The sequence below is a fragment of the Nesoenas mayeri genome, assembly GCF_963082525.1.
Source record: "Nesoenas mayeri genome assembly, chromosome: 4".
NCBI classification, from domain to species: domain Eukaryota; kingdom Metazoa; phylum Chordata; class Aves; order Columbiformes; family Columbidae; genus Nesoenas; species Nesoenas mayeri.
The window spans coordinates 9,656,026-9,683,977 of NC_137540.1; the positions used below are offsets into that span (position 1 = coordinate 9,656,026).

Below are 27,952 nucleotides of genomic sequence, written 5' to 3' on the forward strand. Positions count from 1 at the left end.
AATTAACGCATGCAAAATAAGCCAAGGGTATAGCTCAACCTTGTGCAAAACCAAGACGTGTTGGGTAATATATAGTGCAAGCATCCTGTTCTTGTAGAAATGTGGTAGCATATTTACTGCTTTTCTCTGCTCCTCTCTTGCATGAATGCTTCCCAGAAAAATGAATTTTGCTATTCTGTCTTTTTCCATTGTGCTTAGAAAATGCTGTACAGTTGCTCCAAGAGCAAGCTCTCATAATTGAATCTAGATGGCAGCATGTTGTATTTCTGAATGTGTAAATGGGATGTCATGGCTGAGGAATGCAAAACTGTCAAGTGTCCATTTACTAATACCAAGTAGCTCTATGCAAGGCTGACCACAGAAATACCTCTTTCAATTTCGAGTGTTTAATATATTTCACATCCTGACAGCCTCCTATTATGGATTACAGACTTTTCTTGTACCTTATGAGCCAGAGCCCCATTCACTGATAATGAATCCCAGAACACTTGGGCTCTTAATGCAGCTGTTTGTGCAGCAGCACAAAAAGGAAGATGGGAGTGAGATTTTTGTGTTGACAAGGCACTAATTTTAATAATGACAAATTGTTTCTCTAGAATTCAGCACTATTCATATTCATGACCCTTCTGCTACTGAGGCAAAATAGCTTTTTTTTTTTACATTTTACTCTATTTCCACTCTGTATATCTTTTTATATTTTAGCATTCTTGACAGGATAATAAAATATTTTTCCAAACATGGTATCTCTAAAGAAAGCAACAAAGCCAGTGTTTGGAAAGAAACGTTTTTGTCTTTGATTGAAGGGGAAACAAAACCACTGAATGACATTTTATTTCCCATGCCTGTATTCATTACAGTGGCTGTATTCCACCCTAAATACTCCCAGTGATGGGAGGGGAAGCTGCTGTCGATCAGTGGTGGTACATGGCTCAGAGACAACTGTACAGATGCTGTAGTGTATCTGTGTTGTTTTAACATTCTCTATTCAAAGAGCAAAATAGTTTCTCATTTACCCAGGAACGCTTTCTACTTTTCCATTATTTAGTTGGTATGATTAAATGAATTCTTTATTATTGACAGAAAAGCCTTGTGTGTTGTTCCTTTCCCTCTGAGAATAAAGTTCATATGTTTGTTTTTTTATTGTCTAATATCCACAGAAATCTCAACTCACATTCCAATACAACAACTCAGCAACTCTTTCCTATGTTGTATGCACTTTTGATGTATGGAGTCCTGGCTAAAAAAGCTGGTTAGAAGGTTCCACTCCATTAGTTATGTATCTATTTTGTTTTTAAACCTGCTATTATGAGAAAGTAAGGTTGGTGTTTTATCTACTACTAGGGCATGCTTTCAGAGCCTATGAAAAGTGCTGCTGTTGATGACTTTATGCAATCAGTGCGTAGCTGAATTAAAATGGAAAAAAAATAAATGGATTTTTTTTGTCTGTTCATTTGTTACACTTGTATAAGTGATCAGCAGTATAGCTAATTGTGGTTAAAGTTTAATGAATTCTGCACAGGTATGGTGCTGCCAGTTACATCTCTGGGTCTCATGAAGTCTTTACGGAAGTCTAGAGCAATTTGGTCCTCCTGTTATAAGGAAATATTTGCATTTTTTAAGTGAAATTCATGATGTAGGAATTTGTCTTGTTGCCATCCATCTTTTCTTATTGAAAGACTTCCTTATGCTAAGAACATCTATAAAAAAACAAATGAAACCCAAACCCCAAACTTACTCAGTTCAAACTCAAGAATAAACCCAACTTTCAATTATGCAAATGAAACAGATGAAAAAGTGTTCGGGTACTATTGACTTAAGTCAGATTTGTACACCTACTATTTCTGATGGAGTAATAAAAGTATTGTGAAAGAAACAGCTTGAAGTCTTGAAGAGTTTTGGTCTTCAGTTTTCAAAGATGATCAAAGGAATTTGTATAAGGAGATAGCTATTAAGAACTCATTTCCATGATGGTATATGTTGTATGATCCTTGTTAACTTCTTTCTAATAACAAGATACTGGTTAAGGCTATCAACCACTTTAGTCATAATCCTCTGCAGATAAAGATCAGTTCAGCTTCAATTATTTTGTGCCAATGAATAATTTGAGCATTCCTTAGCATCACTTTATGATACCAAATTATAACCTGCTCTGGTTAACTCCATCTACAGAAAATGGTGACGTTTACTCTATGACTGCACTGAAATGATGGCAGCTCTCCCTTACTGTTTTTAATGTCACAAATACTGTCCTGACAGCACCACTGTCACAGTAGGAGGGTGAATGACCACCATGGGCCAGCATTAGCCTGAGGTCTTTTGCAATGACTTTGAGCATTGTGCTGTAGGCACCACCTGTGCACAGGGCTGTCTTGCAAGCTTTGTATTTATCACAACATGGAAAAATGCAAGCAAAAAAAAAAAATACAATGTGCCTCTTCTTTATGAATGGGTGAAGTAAAATTTTTGCTTCTGGGTCTGTGGGAGTGATGTTAGCACTGAATGTGGAAATATATTACTCTAAAATATAGTTTCTAAGATCTGAGAAGGAAGAGATATGTCAACTGGAAAGGGGGGGACACTTGGCACTTACAAGAACACTTGTGGTTGCCTCCCCTTTAGGAACAGTATGTCCTGCGCACCAGGCTGCCTGATCATTCACACTGCATCATTTTGCCGAATCTCAGGTGGAAGCTGGATCTAAACCTCTCCATGGTGGTGACAGAGGATGGCGCTAATTAGCGACAAAGTACTTGGAGTAGTAATGCCCGCTCTGCAGTGCTGCCCAGTGGCTGTGCACAGTGGGGAAGGAGTGGGTCAGCCTAGTTCTTCTTCAAGGGACATCCAGGCAAGGGTTGTTGAGTGGTGTTAAAACCCTCTGGTTAAATAAAGTGCTGGATTGGATATGGATAAAAATATTCTACTCGGCATTGCACACACATGTATGGGGAGGTGACAGCTGATATCTGAGTGCTCAGGCCAGAGCCATGACCATTGACCAGCTTGCAGGCTTTCCTGCTTCTACACCCACTAAGTTTTCCCACTGCTTGGCCTTATTTCCAGGGAAGGGTCAGCTTTGCTTTCTGTTGGTGTATACTTGTTCCTAAATACCTAGTATCTGATTAATGACATGCTTTGGTACCATGTAGATATTACAGAAAATCCAGGAGAGATCACTTTTTTGTGTAGATTAAATATCTTTACAGCAAAAGTAATTACTTTTTTCCAGAATTTCTAAAATATCTTATGGGGCTTCTTAGTTGTGTGAGTGGAAGATAGTCAGAATGTTTTTCCTGTTTGACTTTTTATTTTAATGGATATAAACAGCTCTTTCATTACTTTGAAGAAATCGAAATGTGATGCTCATGTTTTAAGCAACATTAAACCTCAGTTATGCAGACCACAGAGGATATGATGATACGTAATTAAGAGAATTTGCTCTACTCATGTAGTACCTTTATGGCTGTGATTTCTGGATAAGAAGAGGAGACTCTGACACTCAGGAATCTGTGTAAACAACTAGACAGCATTCAGGCAGGGGAGTCAGCAGTGGCCAGGCTGCCAAGTAGCTAATAACAGTGATAATAAATATTTATGAATGTTGCATTTGAGCCAAGCTGTGTACTTGACTCTGGTCTCCCTGCGTATGCACTGTGGGTCATCTGGGAATGCTCCATCAAATTTCTTCCACCTGCAATGACCTGAGGGTAAATTTTGTCATCCCACAGCTTGCAGGTATCCACTGACTAGTCTGGCAGGTTATGGGGGAAACAGTATTTCTAGGCAGGATGAAACTAGTCCTGAAGTAAACCTGGTCTTTTCTTCTTTTTTTTTTAAGGTTGGCAGGCTGGGAACCCTAAGAAACAAAGCATTTGCTTTAGCAGGTGCATAGTATATTGCTCAGGCGTCTGTGTTAGTAGCAGTAGAGGATGTGCAATATGTCCCAGATCACAGTTCAAGACAACAGGAAAAGGTGCAAGCTGCCCTATTCATTTCAACAGGACTTCAGTAAGTTCAATAGTAGCCCAACCTAGTGACAGAGTGCTGTTTTTTTTTTTTAAAACCGGGTCTTTGGTAATTTTTCTCTCCATTTACCCTTCCAATGAATTGGTTAAAACATAATCCTCTGAGCCAGCTGAACTTTGAGAGAAATGTGCTCATGTATATTCTAATGGGAAATAATGATCAAAATGATTATTAGCTTAGATAAGCATCCATAAATGACTGTTTCTCTGACATTTCTCTTTATAGATGTGTTTAAACGAGATCTGGTTCTGACTGTGTTTTGAATGATGGAATGAATTATGTCTATTACCATTAGCATGGTACTTCACAGTTTCCAGATAGAGGAAGGTAAAGTCAGAGCAATACTGACATTTCCCTCTGAAAATTACTACCCAGAATCCTGCACAGCACACAGATCTGTACAACAAGTGTAAATCATCTTGTTTAAACTGAAGTCACCTATAAACACTGAATAAGTGTTTTCACCAGGATACTTTCTTTCAGACTGCAAAGAAAGAAATGCTAGACAAGTTGATATAGATTGGAGAGATGTAGGAAATTTATCTTTTGTTTTTATAACTCTTCTACTGTCATGTTGCTATTCTTGCAGTTTTATGAAGAGCTGACTGCTCAATGTTATAGAGTATTCATAAATGATGATTAATTAATCCATTTTGGTGGCCTACTCTGAGCAAACAAACCTCAGAGTTAATTTAATTCTCCACTCTTGGTTTCAGAAGAAAAAAAATACAGCATTTTCAGTTCACTAGAGGATATAATATTCACAAATCAGCCACTTTCCAATTAATTTTGAATAGCGAACACAGCAAGGAAATTTTGTTCTTGTCCATTTACTTCTATTAGGGATTCATTTTCAATAATCAGAGAATTCTGAGTCAGCTCATTTTTACCTTAAAGGCTTGCTCCTGACACTTTAATAAATTATCGTATGGTGTGTGCTTGAAGGTAACAGATTCTTTTTCTCTTCACCCAATAACCCTCTTGTTGACATGCAGTCATTTATTACCATCTCTGCGATCACATAACTTACTGGGAAGTAATTCTGATAAAGTACCAAAATGCATAGTGTGGGGTATCAGCTTTCATAAAGAAGGAAAACGTCACAAAAGAAAGAAAGATGTGTTATCCTTGAAATATTTTCTTCATGCTCTGAGTTTTAAGCTAATTAATTTCCAAATATGCTGCTGAAGGCTTGAGATTCTGTGGGATAATATTTTCCTATACCAGCTTTTAGCAGGTGGGGTGACTATGTGGAATGGAGGAAAAAAGAATGATTTACAAAGGGGAAAATATATTCCGAAGCCTGAGCAAGGTTGGAGTAGATTTAATCATACACCTAGACTTGGATGATAAAAGTGGCTTCAAGTTTTATGTTTGTATTATAATATTTGTATCATGTTATCAGTGCTTACAGGACTTTCAGTTACAAAAGGAAATATTTTTAGGGGAAGAGGTGATTGAACCGTAGGTAAAGGTACTTTTGTAGCGTGCTATCTTTCCATACAAATGTATGTTGTTTGTATTGAGCCTTAATACATGCTGTGGCGGGAAGAAAACAAGGTGTTTACAATGCCAAATGTGCATAGGATTTAAGGGTTTTTTGGAATAAAGATACTACCCTCTTCCTCAGGCAAAAGCTGACGACTGTGTCCTGTGGTTATACTGCCTGCACAAGTGGCTCTGGCTGGGATGTCGACCTCATGGTCCTTACCACAGGGACAAGCATCTGGCTACTCTTGTGCTTCACTGTAACCTTCACTTATATGTGGTAATAAGGTTTACATTGTCCAAGTAGGACAAACAGCCCCTGTACAAAGAAGAATAAGGCTCAACTCCCTTTTTTCATTTGATTTAGTATGTCTGTGACCATAAAAACAAATTCTGACATAGCTGGTTAATAACATTTTAATTCAGTAAAACATATTCTTCTTGTATTGGAGAGGGACACACCTGTCCCTGCAGGCAGTAGCCTGCTAATTATGGCTCAACAAGTATTGACATTTTTGTAGTGGGGAGGTTGCTTACTTTCTTTTTCCTATTCCTGAAACATGCTGAGATGCTCTGTTCACAGGGCCCTTATTAGAACTGCATTAGGAATTACTTTTGGATTGCAGTGTATTTCCTACAATGCCCAAGGTTATTTTTTATTCTTTCTACAGCTATGCTCAGAGAAACAAAGCAAATAAAAAGAAAAATATTATTAACACTCAAGATGTTTCGTAATAACACTCCCACATCTCTTGTGGAAGGTATAAATTAACCTCTCTCTGCATTTACTTTTAATATTCTGAAGCAATAACGTGTGATTCTCATCTGTTTGTGTGACAAGTGAGAGCAGGAAATAAGAACAAAATGTTCAAGGGATGGCACATGTGGGACATGTAGAATCTAGATCGACAGACTGGATATGAACAATAACCCTTTAGTTAGGGTGAACATTCAAAAATGTAAAGGCATTTAAGTGACCTTCAAAATTAAAAGCATCCCATGGCACTTACAAAGATTTTTGCCTATTTCTACAGTGTGTGATCACGTCTTGTTCAAAGTTAGAATAATAATGTACCTTATTATGGACTGTCTATAGCTTCTCTTGAGTTGAGTTCAAAGTTACCTTTCAATCAAAAATCTGATTTCACTCTCCACAACCAAATTCCCACAAAAGAAGCTAATCTTCCTAAAATTCATACACCACATTTCATCTCAGGTTAAAGCTTCTTAGGGATGTTTGATTGAAGCAGAAAAATGAATTTTTTAAAAAAAAGTCTTTCTCCTTTTCTGCTGCTTTTTTTTTAACTTTAAAAATGACTTGATCTGTCAGTTGTATATATTTCTTATTTTGTTGGCTTTGAGGACAATAAGTGTTTTGTGCAGGGTATGCATGTATCTCTATACACTATGTGGTGATATAGATATAAATCTAGAGTAAAGATAGATAGATATAAATACAGACATGTAGGAATGGCCCATGCAAGTTCTTTACAGTAGAGCTATGAAAAGGAGACAGTGGGAGACTGAATTAAAATGCATTATAAGAAGCAAGGGAAGGGTTAGCCCAGCCAGGTTCATGTGTGTAACAAGGAGAAAAAGGAAGGAAGAATAGGAAAAGAGAAACATCTCATGAATTAAGAGACTGGATGTAAAGAACAATCTGCTTCTTGGTAGACATCTTCAATTTACCCACCTCTCTAGGGATGGCTGACCTTCTTTGCTCAGGCTACAGATAGTCTTAATTCATTGTGTTCAGCTGTGACCAGGACAGAGATGGGAATGCCTTGAGATGGTTGAGAGTCCCACCTTAGGTCCGCATCTCAAAGCTTCACAGACTTATTTTTGCTTTAGTGTTTGAGGTCCTTTTTTGTGCTGGTACTTGTTGGCTTAATAAAAAGCTGTCTGGGTTAGAGAGGTTTTTGTTTTGTTTTTTTAAGGAGAAATTACTCTCTTGTTCTTGTTTTTATAAGCAATAATATTTAGGGTTGTATTTATTAGCTTATCTTGGCTGTTAAATGTTTATGACTGTTCTTTATTGTCTGTGAAACAGGGGAGTAAAGGAGATGAACTAGAAAACAGATACTGGAAGACCTTGTGGATACTGAAGAAGTGATGTATGGAACAATTTGTAAGAGCATGCTTTAAATATGTCAGAGCATTTCTCAGGAGACTGCTGAAGGGCAGTGGTCAGAGAACATGGACTGAACCCACTTAGTTTTGAGCCTGCCATGTGGATGAGGAAAATCCTCCTTACATTTAAACCCCAATGGGGTTTGCTAGCTTTTCTTATAAGAAACCTGCTTTTCGCTGCTGAAAGTATTTCAGTTTGGGAAGCGTATGTTATGAATGTTTTGTAAGTTATAAATTTTCATGGGTTACATTTCGAAGCACGGCAGGGGATTTGCCCTGTTCATCCCATTTAATCGCTCTACCTCATGCCTTGTGTTTGTTCATGATAGCAGGTGATGTGGCTGAGTGTGCCTTAGAAAATATATTGCTGTGACTGGCACATTACAGATTTCATACCAAAGCTTTCAAAAGAAAGAAGGTACCTTAATGCAGGTGAATTTTAATGTCACTTGTTTTCTCACTGTACTGAGTACATCACAGACATAAGTGCACATGAAGTTGGTTAACGTTTGATGGGAAGTAATTTAAAATAAAAAAAAGGAGGCACAGCACTGGTGAAGTAGACAGAGGGGAAGGATGATTTTACAAATGTGACCTGGGAATAGATAAATTTATTCTAGAGGCCAGTTATGTGAAATAAATAATGAGAAAATGACAAGCAGAATAAAAAGAAATACTGACTGAAAATGACTGGAATGTTGAACTCTTTCAGATAAAATCTGCCTTAATTTTTTTAATAGTTATATAAACCAGTGAAGCAAAGTTTTTAAAAAAATTCTTTGAAAGCACCTCAAAGCACTGCAAAAAGTTACTAAAGAATTGGCATGGTTTAGGAAGAGAGAAAAGGAAATCATGCCTTTCGAAATGGTTTAAAAATAAATTTAAAAGGTCTTAAGTTGGCTTTGTTTTTTTCCTGTTGAAGCAGTGAAATGCTGTACACCTGCAGAAAACCTAAATATTTTTTCCCAAGGAATTGCATTGCTATAGTTCTGGTCAGAGCCAGATAATTTTCTGTCATATTTATGTAGCTGAGTAGTATTACATTTATCTTAAGGACATGGTATTTCTCTTGTATGATGCTTTAAAACAAACAATCAAAAAATCCTGCCCAAAACTACTAGGCTAAAATAGACATTTCCTAGTGAGTCTGACATTCTTTGGTTTTTGGGTGGTGAGTTTTGCTTTGGGCCAACTGATGCCAGCTGTGGCTCCCCCTGTACCACACACACCCTCATGAGGTCTTTGCTTCCAGCTTGAAGTGTTTGTGAGAGACAAGGAAAAAGAGAAGCACCAGAAATGAGCTACCAGAGCTTTCCTTTCTGGGAAGAACATGGCCAGTCTGTGCAGGGGTGGGCAGGGGTGAACAGCTCTTTGGTGTTAGATTCCTGAAGATATGGCTTGAGTAGCAATGTGCTTTCCTGACTAGTGTACTTTCTTGTTTGAAGATCTAACTACAATTAATACAGACATATGTACTGACACTGAATTTTATTTTACTAACAAAAGTAGATTAGTTCCAAAGCAGCTTTGTGAAACGTTTTTTTTTTTTATATTTTTCCTTGATAAATGTTCTATATGTCTTTCACTCCCTTCCCCCTTTTCCCTTGCTTCTTTCTACTGATTGTGGTGGTTTCACTGCTTTATTTTCACCACTGACATGGAAGTGCTGATGCTACAACTTTTAGGAATTCCATCCTAATTAGGATTTAGCAAATAATTGATTGTTGATGTTGTCAAACTACAGAGTAAATAACATTGGTAATAATAACACTGATTGAACAGCTAGCTTTGGGAGAAAAAATATTTCAGTTACATGTTTCATTGCTTTTCTTGCAGCAAATGGTAAACAAAAACTTCAGCGACCTCTGTAATGTCTAATTTTCTGTCCCAGACTGTATGTGTATGTATTATTTGTAAATACATGTGAAGCTTCTCGTTATTGTTCTAAGTCTCCAAATGAATGAAACCCTTCAGAGAGGAGCTAGGTTGATACCTTTTGAAAGAGTTGTCTGTTCCCTTTTTCCACTAACTTTAATGAGCTTTGCTTTGAAGTGCAGAGAATATACAAAGAATAAGTACTACAAACTGTAGACTTGAGCAGCCTTCTGCATTGGTTGGGTCCTGGAAAGGTCTGGCTGGGATTCTTGTAACCCTCATTAAAACTCAAAGGAAAGTTTGATTTCTGTCCATGTTGGTGGAATTTATCCCTCCTCTGCATACTACTAAATCATCTCTGCCAGACATGACTCATCTTCAAGATTCATAAATTTGAAAGTGAAAATATCTCTCTTGAGCCACAGAGTATTTGGTAGAAGCCATTAAAAAAAGAGAGGAGAATATCTCTGTAAACTCTTTATCCTAATGCAATGTCTCCTGGGCATTTCCTAATTTAACCATCTATGTAGTATTGCTTTATGGAAGTGCAAACATTTATATATGAGCTTAATATTTATTTCTCACACATTTGTTGAAACTGCTGACTCCAAGCTGAGTAGCAGATAAGCAAGTGACTTACAAAACCCTGTTGAGGCTTAAGAGGGGGGAAAGAAAAGAAAATTAGCCAGGAGCCTTTGCTGGTGACATGTTTTAAAGTTATGGAAGGCTGGCAGAAATTTGGTTCTTTGGCTTTTCAAGATTTAGTTGCAGGTTCCTTACCCTATGCAAAACCATTACCATTTCCCACCTGTTCCCTGCTGAAGCTGCTTTGTGAAATTCTCACATGTAGAAGTACATGGAATATGTACTGACGGAAGAAATTGTGTTGCAGTCAATGCAGGCTACTGCTTACTGTTATCATTAAGAGCCTTGCAATCTGACCCTAAATTAGTTATAAATAAATTCTTCCTATTTAGTGAATTTGCTTCCCCATGTTTCATTATTCTTGAAATGTGCTTCAGTAATCAAACTAATTGAAAAAGTGTCTAGTCAAAACTTGATTCCTTAAGTTGTGCTCCTACTTGTACTTGTTTGGAGGGAAGAGAAAATAATATAACGGGATGGCATAACCGCCTAAGGAAACATGGACTTCTCTGTGGTATACTTCACAACCCATATTCACTGCTGAAATCCTGTTAAAAACACAATGACAAATTGAGTCGCTGCTTTGTGCCTGGAAACCCTGGTCTTCCATGTCATCCAGGGTAGGTATCTTCCTAAACAAAGTAGGATTATAGTCCACATGCTATGCCCATGCAATGGAGAGAACCATGATCTTTTACCTGTTTTTTCACTCTGCTGGAGACTGTTTCAATTAGATGTGACTAACTAGTGACCTGTTTAATGTATAGATGTCAATGCAGAGGGGGCATTAGGTCAGTAGCGATGGGGCTGGAAAGCAGATAGTCCTCCTGGAAGTTGGTGTTCATGTTGGCTTTGGCTCTGTTGTGCTCGGACTGCTATTATATTCATGCTTAACCACTTTCTGCATCTCTGCAGAGCAGCTTATAACACTGCTTGTTCACGGACTTTCAGGTTTCTGTTTCTTTGTCCCTGACATCTTAAGCTAGAAGGCCAGAAAGAGTTGATTTTCTGGTTTTAGACAGCTAAATAGCTGTAATCCACAGCAAAGGGTGGTGGTGTGCCGATTTTAATCAAGGCACTGTAATTATTTCTGAAATTTGAAAGAGTCTGAAAAAGACTGTCTTGAAGTGTGTATGGAAAACCTGTAATAATCCTATTTGCTGGAGAGTAAAGTATGGCTTTTCACTTCTGGAAGCCTTTTTTTCAAAACAACTGTGGACATGAACTGAACTGTTTTCAGCTGTACTCTTGTCCTCCCTAACTAGTTACTATTTATGGCAATGGTCTGTGTAAAGGGGCAATTGTTGGACTAGTAAGATGAAGGAAGGAGGCTGGTGAGTCTGTACTGGATGGTGAAAGGAAAGAGGGCCCAAATTGTACAGTAACTATTTTAGCTCTTTTTAGCTAGTGTTGTTAGTCTACTTCTCACAAGCAATAGTTTCACAATAGTTTCATCAATGAGGTGAACTGAAAGAGTGAGAGAAGTTTTATGTTTTTAGTTCTCCAACAACTCGGGTAATTTTCAGGTGGTTGTAGGAAATGCGCTACAGCAGCAATGCTTGTGTGTAGGTGGGGGTATGAGATGTGGAGTGTGCTGCTCCTCTGTACCCACTCGTGGAGCAAGCTCATGCTTACATTGCTCCCACCACATAGTGGTTTTGTACATACAGTTCAAAAATATAACAATTATCTTATACGTCTGTTTAAGCTCAGAGTATCTGAAACAGTGCAAGAACTATGCTGTTGCTTTAGAGTGGTGGTTTTTATGTGTGACACCAGTAAAGTTTTGCATGCTCAAGGATATAGAGTAAAAGAGAGGGAAGACGTGAGGATTGAAAGTCTATTGGGAATGGTGTCAGACGTCTGCAGAGAGCCAAAGCCAGTGTACCCTTTTCCAGACTGGCTTTTGAGAACAGTCTTCAGAATTGGACTTGGATTTTGATTTGGATGGCCTTCAAAAGAGAAGCCAGAAGAGGAAACAGACACTTGTGCAACGTTTGGGAGATCAAAGTGAACTTGGGAACCATGTTATCTGAGAGTACTGGTATGGTCACAGCTTTCCAGGATTTTTAGTCCTGTTACCTCTTTGTTATAGCTTGGTGTTAATCTGTATAACCATACTTCAGTGCATGCTTGATACTGTTATTCATAGGTAGGGTCATCCAGAGGGCAACTAGACCTCAAACAGAAGCTCTCAAATATGCTAGAAAAAGTGTCAGTTATCTGAGATATTTGACTGTGAAAAGGGGGACTGTGCTTTGCTGCCTCCAGCCCTTACCCTAACTGCTATGAGAAGATGTCATTGAATGACACAGCCTGTGTTTGTTTGATTGGCTTTTTGTTTAAAAAGTACATTAGCAACTATTTATGATTGAGTTTGTTTTTATAGGGAGAGAGTCTATATTTTCAAGGATCTAAACCCAAAATGTTATTATAAATTACACCTAACTTGGAACTGTTGTCCCGCTATTGTGTTAGGCTCATCTGCAGAAAAAAGTGTAGAAACTGGCAAAGGGAGCAAAGAAACTCCACAAAAATCGGGCAGGCGATGACCACAAACAAATTCTCTCGGAAACCCTCTTCTAACTTGTAGCTTACTTGATGATCAAGAAGACACCTCATACGATAATAAAAATGATCGTCTGCTGTAGCTGTAGAAAAGGCTTTGTGAAAACAGATATTCCTTTTATATTTTTGCCCTGTGCTTTTCAGACAGGGTGACCATAGTGAAGGACATCATGCAGAACAGGGCAGATAACTAACTAGATGCATAAGGAGGTTTCTAACCCCAGGCCATTCCTCGGCTTGGGAATATGATCTTTTATGGTAATAACACACATAACTTGTATGTAACTTCAGTTGTCATGGTAGCCTGGCGGCACTGTGAGAATGCAATTGCATGTGTTTTCTGCCAGCAAACAGTAGTTTTATACTATCTTCATGCTACAGAAGAGTGCACCCCCATATAGAGGGGCTCTCCTTTCCCCTTTTTGTGTGCACATGACTTGCACAAATGCATTTGGTAATTGTACAAACCTGCTTGAGACCAGACCCCACTGAGCAGGAAACTGATGCAACTTTGTGTCAGTAGAATTAACAGGAGTTACTGTATTCCTGCAGATCATCTCCACACCAGAAAATTGTTTGCCATTGTTTAATAAAAAAATTGTCTTTTACTCCTTAAAAGCAATGTCAATAATGCAACAGTCAACAATGGTACAAGTAATTCCTTTTCTGCAAAACCTGAAGGAGGATAACTGCAACACTGTGTAAAGCAGCCTGCATGCTACAGCAGGTGATGCATTCTCATTAGGATTTTATTTTATGGATATGGATTCTGTCCATGATCTATGTTTGCTATCTCATTCGTTACGACTCAACAGCAACAAAATATTAAATTATGGCTTTGAAAAAGCCTTTACATTCCAGATAGTTGCTCTTTTCCATAATCTATTTGGAAAACTTGTGCTGGTTTACACTGTACTGCTCTTGGTAAACCACTGAACTGCACAGGTTGATGTCCTAGTACTAAGAAAGCTTATTAATGAATGTAGATGTGTGAAAAGCTTCTAGGCTATAGGATGGAAAGTCTTTCATTGCTTTCGAGTATGCACTGCTGCCAGATTGGAGAACACAACAGATTCAAAATATTTTTTTTTTTTCATTCAACTGAATTTGTGGTTGGCCAGTAGAATAAGCACTCTATTGATCTTTTTCAGAAGATACCTTACATTATGAAATACTTATCTGCAAACAGTTTCAAATTAACCATCAAAACACTACACCCTCTCTTATATTGAATAAAAGAAAGGTCTTTCAATTTTTTAATTTGTGTGCTGTTCAAACTTGTTATTTAAAGGAAAAAGGGGTATATGAATATAGATGATTTTGTTTCCTAGTCACACCAGATTCCTTCTGAGATAAGGCTAGATTTTGATTTTACTGCTGTCAGTCAGTGCATATTTCACAGAGTAGTGTACCAACCTGACCTGAATGATGGTGGGGTTTTTTGGCATATCTTACTTCAGCTCACTCATGATTAAATTATATTTCTTCCTGTCTGAACAAGCCCTATATTGGAACATATTCATGCTTAGAGTTAGGGATCTGCATGTCACTATTTCACTTGTGTCACTTAGCTCAGTAAAATATCAGTTTTGATGAGGTAAAGATAAAAAATAGTAAGTGGGAGGGGGGAATCAAACATGAATAACAGTATAGAAAAGCTGTTCTTTTCAAATGCCACCCAATAATATATGTTACTCTCTCCAGTTATTGGAGCATAACTCCATCAAAACAAGCTCATGTACTGAAGGAAACCAAAGAAAATCTTTCCCCTCACGCACCCTTTTTTTGAAAGACAGTCTTTTAACTCAGTTGTGAGCACCACAGATGCATGATTAAAGCTGGAAAACTTTGCTTGCTGTTACGTATTGTCTTCCTAGGAAAGGTCCTTTCTCTGCTGCATCACTCTTGAAGCCTCATTACCAGTAAAAGGCAGACAGCAGAACTGCTCTCAAGTATCTGTTGTGTTACGTTCAGCGGGACACCAAGACTTCCCATCTGTGCTGCAGGACTTGTCTGGGGAGGGATTTAGCGCTTTTCTGGGGAAGCAATTGAGGGAAGGAGGTTCTTCCTGTGGGCCTGGCACAAGTCGCTGGTATGTCAGAGCTCCCACAAGGAAGATGCTCCAGCACTTATGAGGTTGGTCCTGCTTGGCAATTGCCTGGAAGAGCCAGGCTAATGAATTATGGAGAGTGTAATAAATGGTGGTAGAGGCCTATTTGGTTTCTTTTGGAATTCAATAATAGCCTTTAAAATAATTTTTAGACTAACTGAAGGCTGACCCTCTCCCATAGCCTTTGTCTTTGGAAAGAATGTTTGGACACAGTTGTTCAAAAAATCCAAAGGCTGAAATTCCTAATGAGCAACTATGAGCTTGTGGCTTCTTGCTTATTTGCTGTCAGTAAGAAAGAAACTGAAATCAGGGTAAAGGCAAATTGTAGTAGAGGAAAGTCAGGGTGGTCTTAACATTCTCACAAGCTTGGATACAGAATAGGTGATTGACTGAGGAATTTGGGATATTCTGAGCATCTCTTATGGAGTAAGAACATACTTTATTACAGACTGCTGAACTGCCTAAAGCTGAAGAAATCTATCGATCGAAGTATGATAAAGCTAAGGATAAATTCCAGCAGCATCCAAAGACAGTGATGAGCCAAGTTACACTTAAGGAAACTATGAGAAGAAAAGCCAGTCTGAGGGAACTGTAGGTAATGGAGAGACAGGACAAAGAACAGGGATATTTTTTATTTTCAAATTAGGTGTCATGTGTATGATATAGAAAAAATCATAATAGAAATGCCCTGTTTCTTTAAGCTCACTGATTCTTTGACTCAGATACCAAAATTTTCACCTACAAGCACCTAATTATACAATATTTAGGTCTATATTTAGGTCTCTAAATAAAGTGACCTGGATTTGAGAGTTGGCTCCACCTGAGGTTTCTTTAACTCTACAGACAAGTCAATGAGTACTCTAGTTTAAAACCTACAAAAATTAGGCCACCTGGCAAGACACAGTACATTTATCTTGTGAGTAGTATAACTTGTATGGGTGAAATGGGAAGAAGGATGGACAATGGCAAATACATATATCTATTTTTTTCCCTTTGTTCTTCCTCTTTCTACCTCTAGACTGCTGTCTTACATGGCACCAGACTGTTGTTCACAGGCAAGAGAACTACGACTTCAAAATATAGTGTTTGCAGTTATGTAGCTTTTCTCCTTGGTAAGCACAATCACATATATACATTGTGTTGTCATATGTGTGTGTGCATGTGTCTGTTAGCACAGCACAGTTTGGACTGCTTTATTAGTTGAGAGACAAAATTGCATTATAGCAATGCAAATCAACCTTAAAGTCTGTGGCACTTTTGATAAAGCCATATGTATGTGTGTATGTGCACACATACACATATATATATATATAGTTAATAGTTTATGTAATGTTGACTGAGAAAAATAAAAGCAGCACTGAGCAAAGCAAGAATGTTCTTGGGTAATACTGCTATGCAAGTCCTTTTTGTCAAGTACCACCTTTCTTACCTATATATACTTGCCTCAACATACTAGGAATGTTTAGCCAGTTTAATCTCTTTTTATTTATTTATTTTGTTCTCTTTATTTTCTTTTTCTTTTTTTCTTTCCCTGTAACTATTAAGTGATATATGGGCATTAGAAGGCTGTGTACTGCTTGGGTACTCTTTAGCTGCACAAAATCTATTTTGTTTAAGAGCCAGTGGTGGGATAATATCAGCCCTGAGCCCTGGGGTTTCTATCGAACTACATCAGGAATGCCTAGGGAGCCAAGCTTATGGCAAAAAAGAAAGGTGGAATAAGGCTACACAGCGCTCCCCTCATGGGAACTCAGCTTCAGGTTGGGAAACAGTTTGAAGCTGAAATGAACACATTTTCCAGTAACTTGTTGCATACAGTCCATAGTTGGAAATTAAGAGAAGACATTTTGCATCTTTCCTCTTAAACTTCTTGTTACCTCTGAGCAAGCGGTCTTGATTTTTATTTCCCAAACAAGATGAAAGAAAACTGATCTTCTTCCCGCCCACCTCCCCTTTATTCAGATTGTCCGAAAATAGCAAAAGAAGGTACCTACGGGATTCAGGAGAATGGTGAGGAAGAGTTCACCTCCTTGGATACTTTTGTCCAGTTCCTGAGGACCCCCAGGATACTCCTTATAAAAAATAGTATGAGTGAAAAGGCCACAGGTCTGTCGAGGGAGCACCTGAGAACAAAATAACAGTGCTGTTGTGACATTAACTTATTTCTGCAAACTTACCCTTGTACATCCACCCTAATCCCTCCAGCAACTCAAAGACACAAAAGTGCAACCCTTCCTGCCTCTGTGCTATGGTGTGTTTATTTATGGGCTCCTTTGTGCCCTCTGTGTGCTCATGGTAAGCAAACACTATCCTGCAGATGCGGAGATTTCCAGATGCCAGCTGAAAAGCTGCAACACAAAAGCCCTGAGCTTTCATGCAGACTTTTATTCAGATCATACAGCCATAATTAAGTGTTTGTTTCCTGGCATGTGGAAGGGGAAGAAAACAAAAAGTCAAAACTCTCTTCCCTTAGCAAGGTTAGTTTATTAACAGATAAATAGTGCTTCCTGGCCATCGTCGCTATCTCAGGCAATTAATCTTACTGTTCTTGAGACATTGAACCAAATTTGTATTCAAGGCTGTAGTCTACGAAAGACCTGTTGTTTCATAATTTCCTCAGTCCTGAAAACCATACTGAACCCTTCATTCCTGTTTGAGAGATGTGCACAGGACTGGTGGGATATTTGCATGAAACTGGCCCAAGGTCAATTCTCCTTCCCATCATAAATCAAGAGACTGTGTGCCAGAAAAGTGAGCTAGCAGATGTGGGAAAACAAACTCATCTTGGAGAACTAGATGTTTTAGTTACATTATTAGCCAACTACTATCAAAGTGCTCTGGTACAGCAAGTAAAAACAACTGTCAGGGCTTATGGATACTGCCTGATATATGCAGATACATAATTCACTTGAGGGAGGACTTTTGTTTCCCTCCAGTCAGTGGTTTTGCTTTTCTACTCAGTTAAAACAACAAATAAGACCTACATTCAGCAAAGCACTCTAATATATGTGTAAATACACTGCTGAATTTGAGTCTATTCCAATAGTAATTGGGCTCTGGGAAGTATCTTGTTTTGATTAAGATGTTTCTTTTGTCTTGTTTAGGGGATCACAATTTTGACTTTATATGCATATGAAATATTAAAGTCAGCTGGGACTTTAAAGCATCCTTGGACTTGTCCTTGAAATATTTCTAACTTAAGTTGGGTATGTTCAATTTTTGCAATTGTGTTCCACATACCTATAGGGTTGTAACTGGCCAGTAAGACAGATCAAATTATTTTGTACATTTTCCTGCCCTTCATACAGTTGAAATGTGTATGTGAGCATCCTTCTCATGCAAACACGTGATCTTCTAAGAGTTGGGCACATGTCCCGTCCCTGGGTCTGGGACGAAGCTCAGAAGGAAACCTTGGCCTGAGAGAAGTGTCATATTTGCTAGAGGAGATTACTTATACCTGTTCACCTTCCCAGGTGGTGGATTTCTAATCTTTTCATGCATTAAGATGAACCAGATCTTGAAACACAGGTCTTACGCAGTTTAATGAATTTCCAAGTATGCGTTTATAACTCGGTTGATGGTTGGACTACAACTATGTATAGTTTCTGAGGATTATATTTGTAGTTGCCTGACTTTTTTTTTAAATTATTTTTTTTTAATTGACTGCATAACAAATGCACTATTTTGGCATCCTTACAAATCCTTGATTGTGGAGAATTTTAATGACTGCTGTGAAACTTGAAGCCATTGGTAAAAATAGCATACTTTTGAGTCGCTTAAAGTACTATTGCTATGAAGCATGGAAATGCAGTGTACCATGATGCCACTGTGGATGAAGCCCCGTCTGTACCGTGCAGGCTTCAGGTGTGGGTATTCTTCTGTGCTGGTCACTCGGATGTGCCAAACCTTCTTCCAGGCCTCGTACAGCTGGATGTGCACCGGGTAGACCCCCGAGTGGTGCGGAGCCACCGCATACCCCATGTGAGTTGGGATGCCATGCTCCTGGGACACAGAAGAGGGAGGAATATATTTAGGAAGAGAAAAATAACATATAATTGTTCAAAGCTTATTTTTCCTGCAGACTGCAGCATCAGAGAAGTTGTTGTCCTTGGACAGACTTGTATCTATTTGTATGTGGCACAAGCTAAAATGGGGGACAGAGGAGGGAAGCTGAAATTACTTTTTGATAACTGCAGAGTGATAAATAATCCTCTAGGATTATGTTGAGTTACTGTTATATGGCATAGATTTGCCTGCTTGTTCATTACATACTGCATTTATTTTAATATATGTCCTACCTGTTTGGCTCTTTTTAAAGATAATCCAGTAAGCTGATGCTGCTTATTTAGTAAGCTATCAAACAGCAGTAAACAGAAGGAAAAAACATTACAATGACATACATAGGATTTTTTTCTGTTTCTTATTTCTAGAATAAGAGCAAGATTCCTTCCTGATTTAAAAATAAATAAGTATCCCGAATAGCTTCTGAATCTGCTTATATTTTTCCATAGTACTAGGGTAGTAGCAAAAAAGCTGGACTTTGATGGACAGCTTTTTTGTTTCATAAATATTTATTCTATGATTCTATTAAGATTCTATGAGGAAATGTGTGCATTTTTATGGATAGAATCTATAGGTTATCTTGAAAATATCTCCTGATGGCACAATGAAGTAGTTAATGTACAGACCAGAAGGAATTAAGGAAGATGCTTAAATAGGCGTGTGCTGATCTGTTCACTTTGCTCCTGATACTCTCCTGCCTCGGTTCTGCTCCTCATCCCTCCTGCTCCTGAATTAATGTGGGCTGCCTGAAGGACCCATCTGATGACAAGGCCTGATAACCACATCTATGTGGGTACAAACTAGAACACAGAAGGTTCCATTTAAATATGAGAAGAAACTTCTTCTCAGTGAGGGTGACAAACACTGGAACAGGCTGCCCAGGGAGGTTCTCTGCAGACATTCAAACCCGTCTGGACACCTTCCTGTGTAACCTCATCTGGGTGTTCCTGCTCCGACGGGGAGATTGGACTAGATCATCTTTTGAGGTCACTTCCAACCCCTGACATTCAGTGATATAGACCAGAACACTTTTAAAAGACAGCAAATTATTTGAAGTGTAAGAAACAGATGTGAAATTGAGGTAATTAACTTCACTGGTCTGAGTGACTATTCAGAAATGCATCTAGCATTGGTCACCAGCTACCAGCAGAGAGGAAAGCTGTGTTTTGCCTCCTCTCCCTTCTGCAGGGCTCATTTCCAGCAGGTTTAGTAAAAGCCCATTTCAACTGTCCCACGGCATCTCCAGATTTGCAGGGTGTCCTGCTGCAGTGTCGCTCACTGTAGATCGCTGCCCACACTGATGTTTACCAAATTCCTTTTATTCCTGGTATAGCACAGTGTGGGATAATGCTGGGGAAGTGACCCGGATACATCAGCTGTTTTCTGTTCCCTCTGAACATCAATTTTAAATGAAATGGCTAAAATGTGACTTGAGGATTTTTTTCTGTCCTTCCTCTTGCCCATGTTATCTGAGAACTGTTGATTACTGTAATTCCAGGAACAGCAGGTTCTTCTGGGTATCTTAAAGTACTGTGCAAATAAAGGCTTTTGGTTCATTGACAAAAATTAATTTAAATCTGTGGGGACCACTTGTTCATACATCACATAATGCAACCACTTAAAATTATCCATTCCTTATTAGTAGAGATCTTAAGTTACCAGCTGATCTTGAAAAAGAGAAACCCAAACTCATTGTTTCATAATTTACTGAGAGGAAAATGTAATTTGTGCTTATTAATGTTGTTACCTGCCTGAAAGGCATGACTCAGTTTAAGGGTGAAATGAAGAATCGTTCTATAATGAGAAGTGTCAAATCACTCTTTTCTCCACTTTTTTTGCCATAGACATGTAGAAAGGAAAAAGCTGTATCTAAAGATTTCTGAAGTCTGGCAATGTATTACTCTGCCTGAGTAGTCTGTGATGCTCATGCTGTCAATATACTGTTAAATATGCTGTATTAACTCGAATCTATGAGCCTTCACCAAACCAGTGTTAGGGAGTATACAGACAAGTAAATGTAAGGGAAATGTGTCTTGGGCTAGATAAAGAACACTTCACTGAATATGTCCAAAAGTAGGTACCTGGATGAATACATGCAAAATCCTGTTTATCTACTTACAATTTGCTGCTGGTATTGCCATAGCAACAGAATGGTGAAATGGTAATTGACCATTCACAAGTAAAATAAGGGAGCTTTTCATAAGTTCTCAATACAAAAAGCACACTACATAGCTGTCACATAAATACATGTCAGTCACTCAGGTACCCAGTATAACTTCAAGAAGAAACAAGAGCAAACAAATAATCACATTTTCATTGGTCAGTTCCATGATCAGTTTACTCTGGTAAATTAAATATTGTGTTTTGTCTTTTAGTGACTTCTGTTGCTCTGTTTCCTTTTTTCTCTCATTTTTTTATATAATTTACTTTGGCAGTGAGGACTATGCATTTGAATCCAAGAGGACTTAATCCAAGCTGTTGGGCAAAATAGGAGAGGCCTTTAGTGAGCATATTTACTTATACATTCTAAGAGACAATTTCCTACAAGATTTTATTAGGTTGTTTTTACATTCAAGACTTCAACTGATATTTTTTTTTTTTTTTTTGTTTTTTTAATTTAAAAATTTGTTCAAGAACTTAGTGCATGCATTTGTCTAGTCTGGAAAACATCTGGACCTTTTTGGCCCTGAGAAAAACAGCACTACATTCCTTTGCATGCTTAAGCTGAGAGCCCAGATTAATTTTGGAGAGGTTAAACTTGTATTCTTATTTTACTTGTCCATTAAGAGATTTTCAGTTCTAATTTAAATGACAGCATAATCTGAAGCAGCAGCAGTGTCTGGATGAGTTCAATGCTAAATAGAATCACTGTTACAAGCTGTGAGATGAAGGGAAGTCAATCAAAACAGTCAATCTGCATTTTGGGCAGAAACATTCCCCAAGTCATCCCTACTTCCCATGCACTGGTTTGTGTGGTCTGGAGGCACAAAACCTGCCCTGTTTCAAGGGCTAGACCAAGTTAGAAGATGCTCTCCAGGAGCACACCTCATGTTCTCCAGGCACCAGTGAGTGTGCAGTACCTGGATTGGAGTGTGCAGTACCTGGATTGGGCTGACACAAGCTCAAAATAACCCTCCCTCTGGTGCCTGCATCTGGCTAGCACATCTGGCCAGCGGCAGCTGCTTTACATTGCAGAGCCCAGGAAGTCCCTGTCTCATGCTCATGCTGATGCACCCAAACCAGAGCAGAGGGACCTGGAAATTCAGAGTCTGGCCAATGCAGCCTGGTTTGTCTGTGCACCCCCAGAGCTACCTTACTCAGCACCCATGCATTGGACAGGGGCTTTTGTCTGGAAAACTGAAGCAATCTGCCAAGGCTTCCCATCTCTCTTGCTTACCAGGTTTGTTCAAGCAAGTAAAGATTTGCTTGAAACTCCTGACCTCTTTTGACCTTCCCGTTTGTACAGAAATGGGCTGTATTTGCCATGGGTCAGCATGTGCTTATTCTGTATCTGCAAAAAACCCTCTGCTAAGGAAAGCAGAGGTAATACAGAATGAGCACTGCTTTCCAGAAGTAGGTATATTCTTGACAAGTAAGCTTGCATTCCAGTTTTTCTGTGAGTAGTTGTTGGAAATTTGAATATAAAAGCATGTAGAAGATTTAGTATTTATATCTTATCCAACAGAAACCCCCCAGTTTTTGATTGCACCAAATATTACATGTCCTCATTAAAAAGCAGTAAGAAATAAAATTAAACAAAACCTAAAACTGTTATAATGCAACGGACATTCTGGTTCCTAAAGATTACTGGTGAATCTTTTTTTCACAGAAACATCTAGTATTGACCATTGGCAGATAAAGAATTAAAAAACCAGCCATTTAATTTACTGAAGCTTATGTCTACTGTTGATCTTTTCACAGTCAGTTGAAGTGCAGGATTCCCTTTGGTATAAAAGACTTATTAGATTAATACAACCTCAGATAAGTTTGCTAAATTCTTTGACTTTGTTCAACAGTAGGTAATAGAGGAAATGCAACACTTTTTGAGGTATCACCTTCTAAAGTTAAAAGATTTACATGTCTGATGTATTTTTAGTACTGTAATATATTTCTAATATTGCTGCAGATGGGTGAGCTTTCCTCTGAGATATTATACATTACTATATTTAAAATACTTAGTAAAGTTTCTCTTATTTAGTAAAATAATTTATGTTCTTGTCAGCACTCACAATAATGTTGTATAGTATTTAATCTTTTATGGACACATAATTTTTGTTCACAAGGTTTACAAGTCTGGATAATTTTTATTGAATGAATATTTCAGCCTCCAACTTGGTTCCTAGTTCTACTCCAGTATTTTTTTAATGAAATGTAACAAATCTCTTACTAGCTCTGTATGTTTGTATCTGCTTGCACCATTGTTTTGTCATCTTTGTGATGTGCTTGCTTGCTGTCTAGTTGCATCATGAGCTGAGCAGGGAGTACAAGGGTCTTAATGAAGTGAGTTCTCAGGTGTTGGTGTCAGATACAGAACTGACAGGGACATGGGAAAAAACAGCTTTTTGCCAGTGTTACATTGCGACCTCCCAGATACCAAGACTCCTGCTCTAGGCATGCTTCTCACCATTGCAGGCTACCAAGAGGCAGAGAAGATGTTGTGGTTTAAAATCCTAGATTTCTAAGGATGTGAAATGAAGAAAAGCAGCTTGGCACCAAGAACGCTATACATGACCAGGAAAAGTGTAAACTCTTCATATGTATGGTACCAACTAAAGATGAGAAAGTAGAGGCAGTCTTAGGGATTTGCTGTCAAAGCACACTATGTAGATGGAGAAAAACACTAATGAAGACGAATTATTTAGGAAGGACCTTAAAGTTAGGCAGAATAAATCTCATCTTTTCTGTACAGGACAATGTCATTCTATATATGCAGATAATTTACAGAATATTTTTAGAGGCAATCTCTAGTGGGCATCTCTCCTTCCCAACATTTACTACAGATATTAATAATGGGACAAATTAGACTCTCCTTCCATCACATGTAGATACTTTTCATTTGTTATGTGGTCTCTACCTTTCATATTCTTGATATTTAATTGGTATATTAAAAGCTCATGGTCTCTTTGTGGTTTGGGCAGCTGAAATATTTTAGCCAGAGGAAGTGCTAATGTGCATCTGTAGTTGGTTTAGAAACAGGAGATTGAATCCAAGAAGCATTACTAGACAGGCTCTGAATTGATTTGTTTGTTTTGTATATGCGTATCTCCGAATTGATTAGTTCATTTTGTACATGTCTCTCTCACTTCTTCATATCAGATCACAGATACCTTTTTATAGTCGATGATAGTTTTTGCCCTATCTCTACCATGCCTTGGGCACGTCTTTGCAAATGAGCACATAAGATAATCACTGAGCAAAAGAAAATCAAGGTATAAAATAAAGAGCTACAGGCTTTGGATTAAATATATTCTGCTTGGTTTGTCAGATGAGGGTGTACAAAATGGGAGAGGAAGGATATCTTGTGATTAAAGGATGGCAGTGAGAACTGGTTCATTTTATTTTTGGAATAAGTACTCTCAGAGACTTCTGCTTGTGCAATTTATTTACCTCTTTGTGTATCAATTGCATTGCCTGTAAACAAGGATAATAATACTTCAGATATTATCAGTTTGCAAAGTTCAATCCAAGGCTTAATCCGTTAGTGTCTTGAAAGGATTTTGGGATCCTCTGATAGAGGGGAAAAAAAAAAGTCAAACCCCAACTGATAATCAACATAAATGTAATTTTCCATTTTCTTAGCTAGGCTTTGAAACATACCATCCATATTTGTGTAAATAAGATGACATTGGGATAGCAAAGTTCTGAGTACTCTGCAACTTAGTTTACCAGAGTTAAAATCTTTGGCTCTTCTTCCTCTGAGGCTGAGGATATTGAGACCACTTGAGAAGAGATTTGGCAGCGAGGGCTGGGAAATGGGGCTATGGATAGTGGCAGCTGTGGGACTCATCTCTCAGGAACACGTGCACAAGCATTTTGCTAGGCAAAACTTCCCACCCTCTCTGCCTGATCCAGAGCAGGGGGGCGATCAAATTTATGAAAGATGTAAGAAAGTCTCTTTCTCTCACCAACTAAGCAGGAAACAGGAGGAAATTATAAATATCTCAGTGACACAAAACACAATAAGAAAAAAAAAATGGAGGGCTGTTGTTGAAGGTAGTCTCCTGATTCACAAGCAATTCACATATAGGGGAATCCTTTACAGACTGTTGTTTTTACTAAGCCCTGGATGCAGATGTATACATATCTGCACTGAAATCAAGGTGATTAGATACCTAATTAGCAATTAGTTACATGTCTACAAAACTGTTTAGATACCTGATTTCTACATGTATTTTGTGATACAGCTGTTTGAGGCAGGCTGGAATTGTAAGCCCCTATTTTATAAGCATCATTATGAGGTATGGATATATCTATGTAAAACAGAATGAGGTCTTTTATCTTATTGCCAGCTGTAACACCCGTATTTCTTGCCCGTATTCAACAGACTGTGTATGTACTTGAGCTCCTGCAAACCAAAGATTATGCATACAGTGTAAATACAAGAGCCAATAAAAATTATGCTTATGTACATTTATAGCTCCATGTGATAATATCCATGAAATGCTGTTTCAGGTGTGCTGGTTTGTGATTATTAGGCTTGACTTTAATGCACAATACTCAAGAGAAGGACATTCCTTTCATGAAATCTTTTGCCCCAGTGAACAATCTCAATCCCAAGCCTGATACTCTCTTGCATGGAGAAACTGCTGACTGTGATGGGGTTTGGTTTGGCTCTTGAAGTGCAGGTTTCTGGTTAGTGTGGTTTGTGTTAGCTCTCTTCTAAAATGACAACACAAGGTGGAGACAAAAGGTCTTAATAAACAGAGTTTTCGTTGACTTTTTATTGAATCTTAAGGCAACCTTGTCTGTTCTCTTCAGGTATAGAGATTTGCTCTCCCATCCTGTTACCTTCTTACCCATGCTTAAGAAATGAACAAAGAAATGCCACGTTAGGTGAAGAATAAATATGATCATATTACTAAATAATTATTGCATTTTTCCTTGCAAAAACTTACACAAACTGTTGTCTCTGCTTGCAACTGAAACTAGAGGTGTGCAGATATGGGCAATAAATGGGAAATGCAAGAGAAAATGGCATCAGCATCAAGCTGTGTTCCCCTGGGTATGACACTACATAAAGATATTAGAGCACAAATAAAACATGTATAACATCAAGCTGTTTTTCTGTGCATTGTTCTAGGTCTCCAGTTTAAATTTATATTCACACTGTGAAGTCGAAGAATAATGAAAAGGGGTTTGCTTTAAATTTGGAGGCCTCATAGAAGTGCAGCTGTAGAACAAGGAGTTCCTTTCCCAAATAAGATATGATGCTGAGGATGAGAAAGCAGGGGAGGATACAAAACTACTCTGAAGTCATGGCTGGGACCTCTCTGATAGCTATCAAGAAGGCTGTCATATCAGGAAGATAGATTTCTCCCACAGAGAGGATTTCACAGGAAGCCTTTTGAAAAGAAATGTTCTCATAAGTAAATTGTACAGCTCATATAGATTCAAGGTTAAGAGGTTGGTACAACCTCTGTCCAAATGTTAGCAGGAAATAAAACTGTAATAACAGCAGCCTTTCACTGACATCAGCTCCTTATTTATAGGCACCCTAAGGAGTCTCTACCCTTCAGTGATGATAGGGACGTGGGTTTTATCTTTCTGTAGCTGAAGCTGCAAACGGATTCTATTACCAGTCACATTTTCAGGCTACACTACAGATTTCACTCCTAAATGTGGTTTGAAACAAGAGACTTCATGTTTCTTGAAATTACTAGGAGAATTTCACTATAGGCTTAAAGATGAAAGGACCACATGTTTTTTAGATACAGATTATTTTTAAAAAAATACTCTTACATTTAAAAACTCAGCTATGTTTGATTGTCTGGGTCACCTTACAAAAAAAGCATGAACAGGCCATGCCAGGAACAAAGGCTGATAGTAAAGCAGAGCTGCAGAAAGGACAAGAAGTCATCCAGAATTTCCTCTGTACTAATACCCTATCAAGCAGGACATGAGAGGGGAGGAAGTCTGGCAAGAAGAACAAACAGTTAAGCCATTTAAAATGAATTTTCTTTAAAGGTTGTTAGGAAAATATTTTTGTAAACAAGGGAATAAATTGCTTCCAACTGCTTGTTCAGGCATCTGCCTCTGTTGGTTTCCTGATGCATCTTGGCTCATGTGAGGGATGGGAGGAAGGGGGAGCTGCTGGCTGGCCTTTTGAGCTGTGAAGGGCTGAGATTTGTGTTCCCTGAACAGCAGTGAAAGCCCAACTGTGTCACTCTGTTCTTTTGAGTGGCTCTGGTTGCTTGGCATTTCTATGCCTTGTCAAAGACCACACAGTGTCTTTTCCAAAGTGAGCATTTACAGACTTCAGGTTTTCTTTGTCATGCTCAATAATCAAGTAGAATTACCCTGAAAGGACTCTAAATGGTTTCCGCATGACCTCAGAGTACAAGTGCTCTGGCGAATGCTAGCAGGATGGCTCTTGTAAGTTAACAACACAAATGAACAAAAATGGAACATCATTATCTATAAATATTAGCAACATGTTAGCTATGTAAAAAGCATATTTTCAAGCAGGTCATCTAAAAGAAAGAGCACAGTGAGATCCAGTAGCTTCACTTATTTGCTTCTTTAGCTTCAGGATTTCACACAAACAACACACAACATTTAGGGTTCACTGCAACTTTCCCCCTCACCTATGGGGATGTTTGCACCAGACTTCAGGAAACTGATGACCTGCATGTAAACCCCTTCCTAAAGCTCAGAAGGCCTGCTGACATCTGCTGAGATTTCACTGCTTCTGTCCACTATGGTCTTGTAAGTTTGTCTGTGTGAAGGGCTGCTTCTCCAGAAAGTCAATGTCAGTGAAATAGGGTAAGACAAAATTCAGCCCAGGTTTAAAACACAGGCTTTTTCTGAGTTGAGTTCATATTCTTTCTGCCT

The 27,952-nt window shown here is 38.4% G+C and overlaps 1 protein-coding gene across 1 annotated transcript in view; it reads right to left on the reverse strand.

Annotated features, from left to right (window-relative positions):
- LOC308040251 (bifunctional heparan sulfate N-deacetylase/N-sulfotransferase 4) overlaps nucleotides 1-27,952 on the reverse strand; it is a gene marked incomplete at its 5' end in the record, with an annotated part of 86,901 nt that overhangs the window by 24,083 nt on the left and 34,866 nt on the right. The window contains 2 exons of the mRNA XM_080344156.1: nucleotides 16,834-16,962; nucleotides 18,656-18,841. Of these exons, the coding sequence (XP_080200282.1) occupies nucleotides 16,834-16,962; nucleotides 18,656-18,841 (315 nt within the window). The remainder of the gene's footprint in view (nucleotides 1-16,833; nucleotides 16,963-18,655; nucleotides 18,842-27,952) is intronic.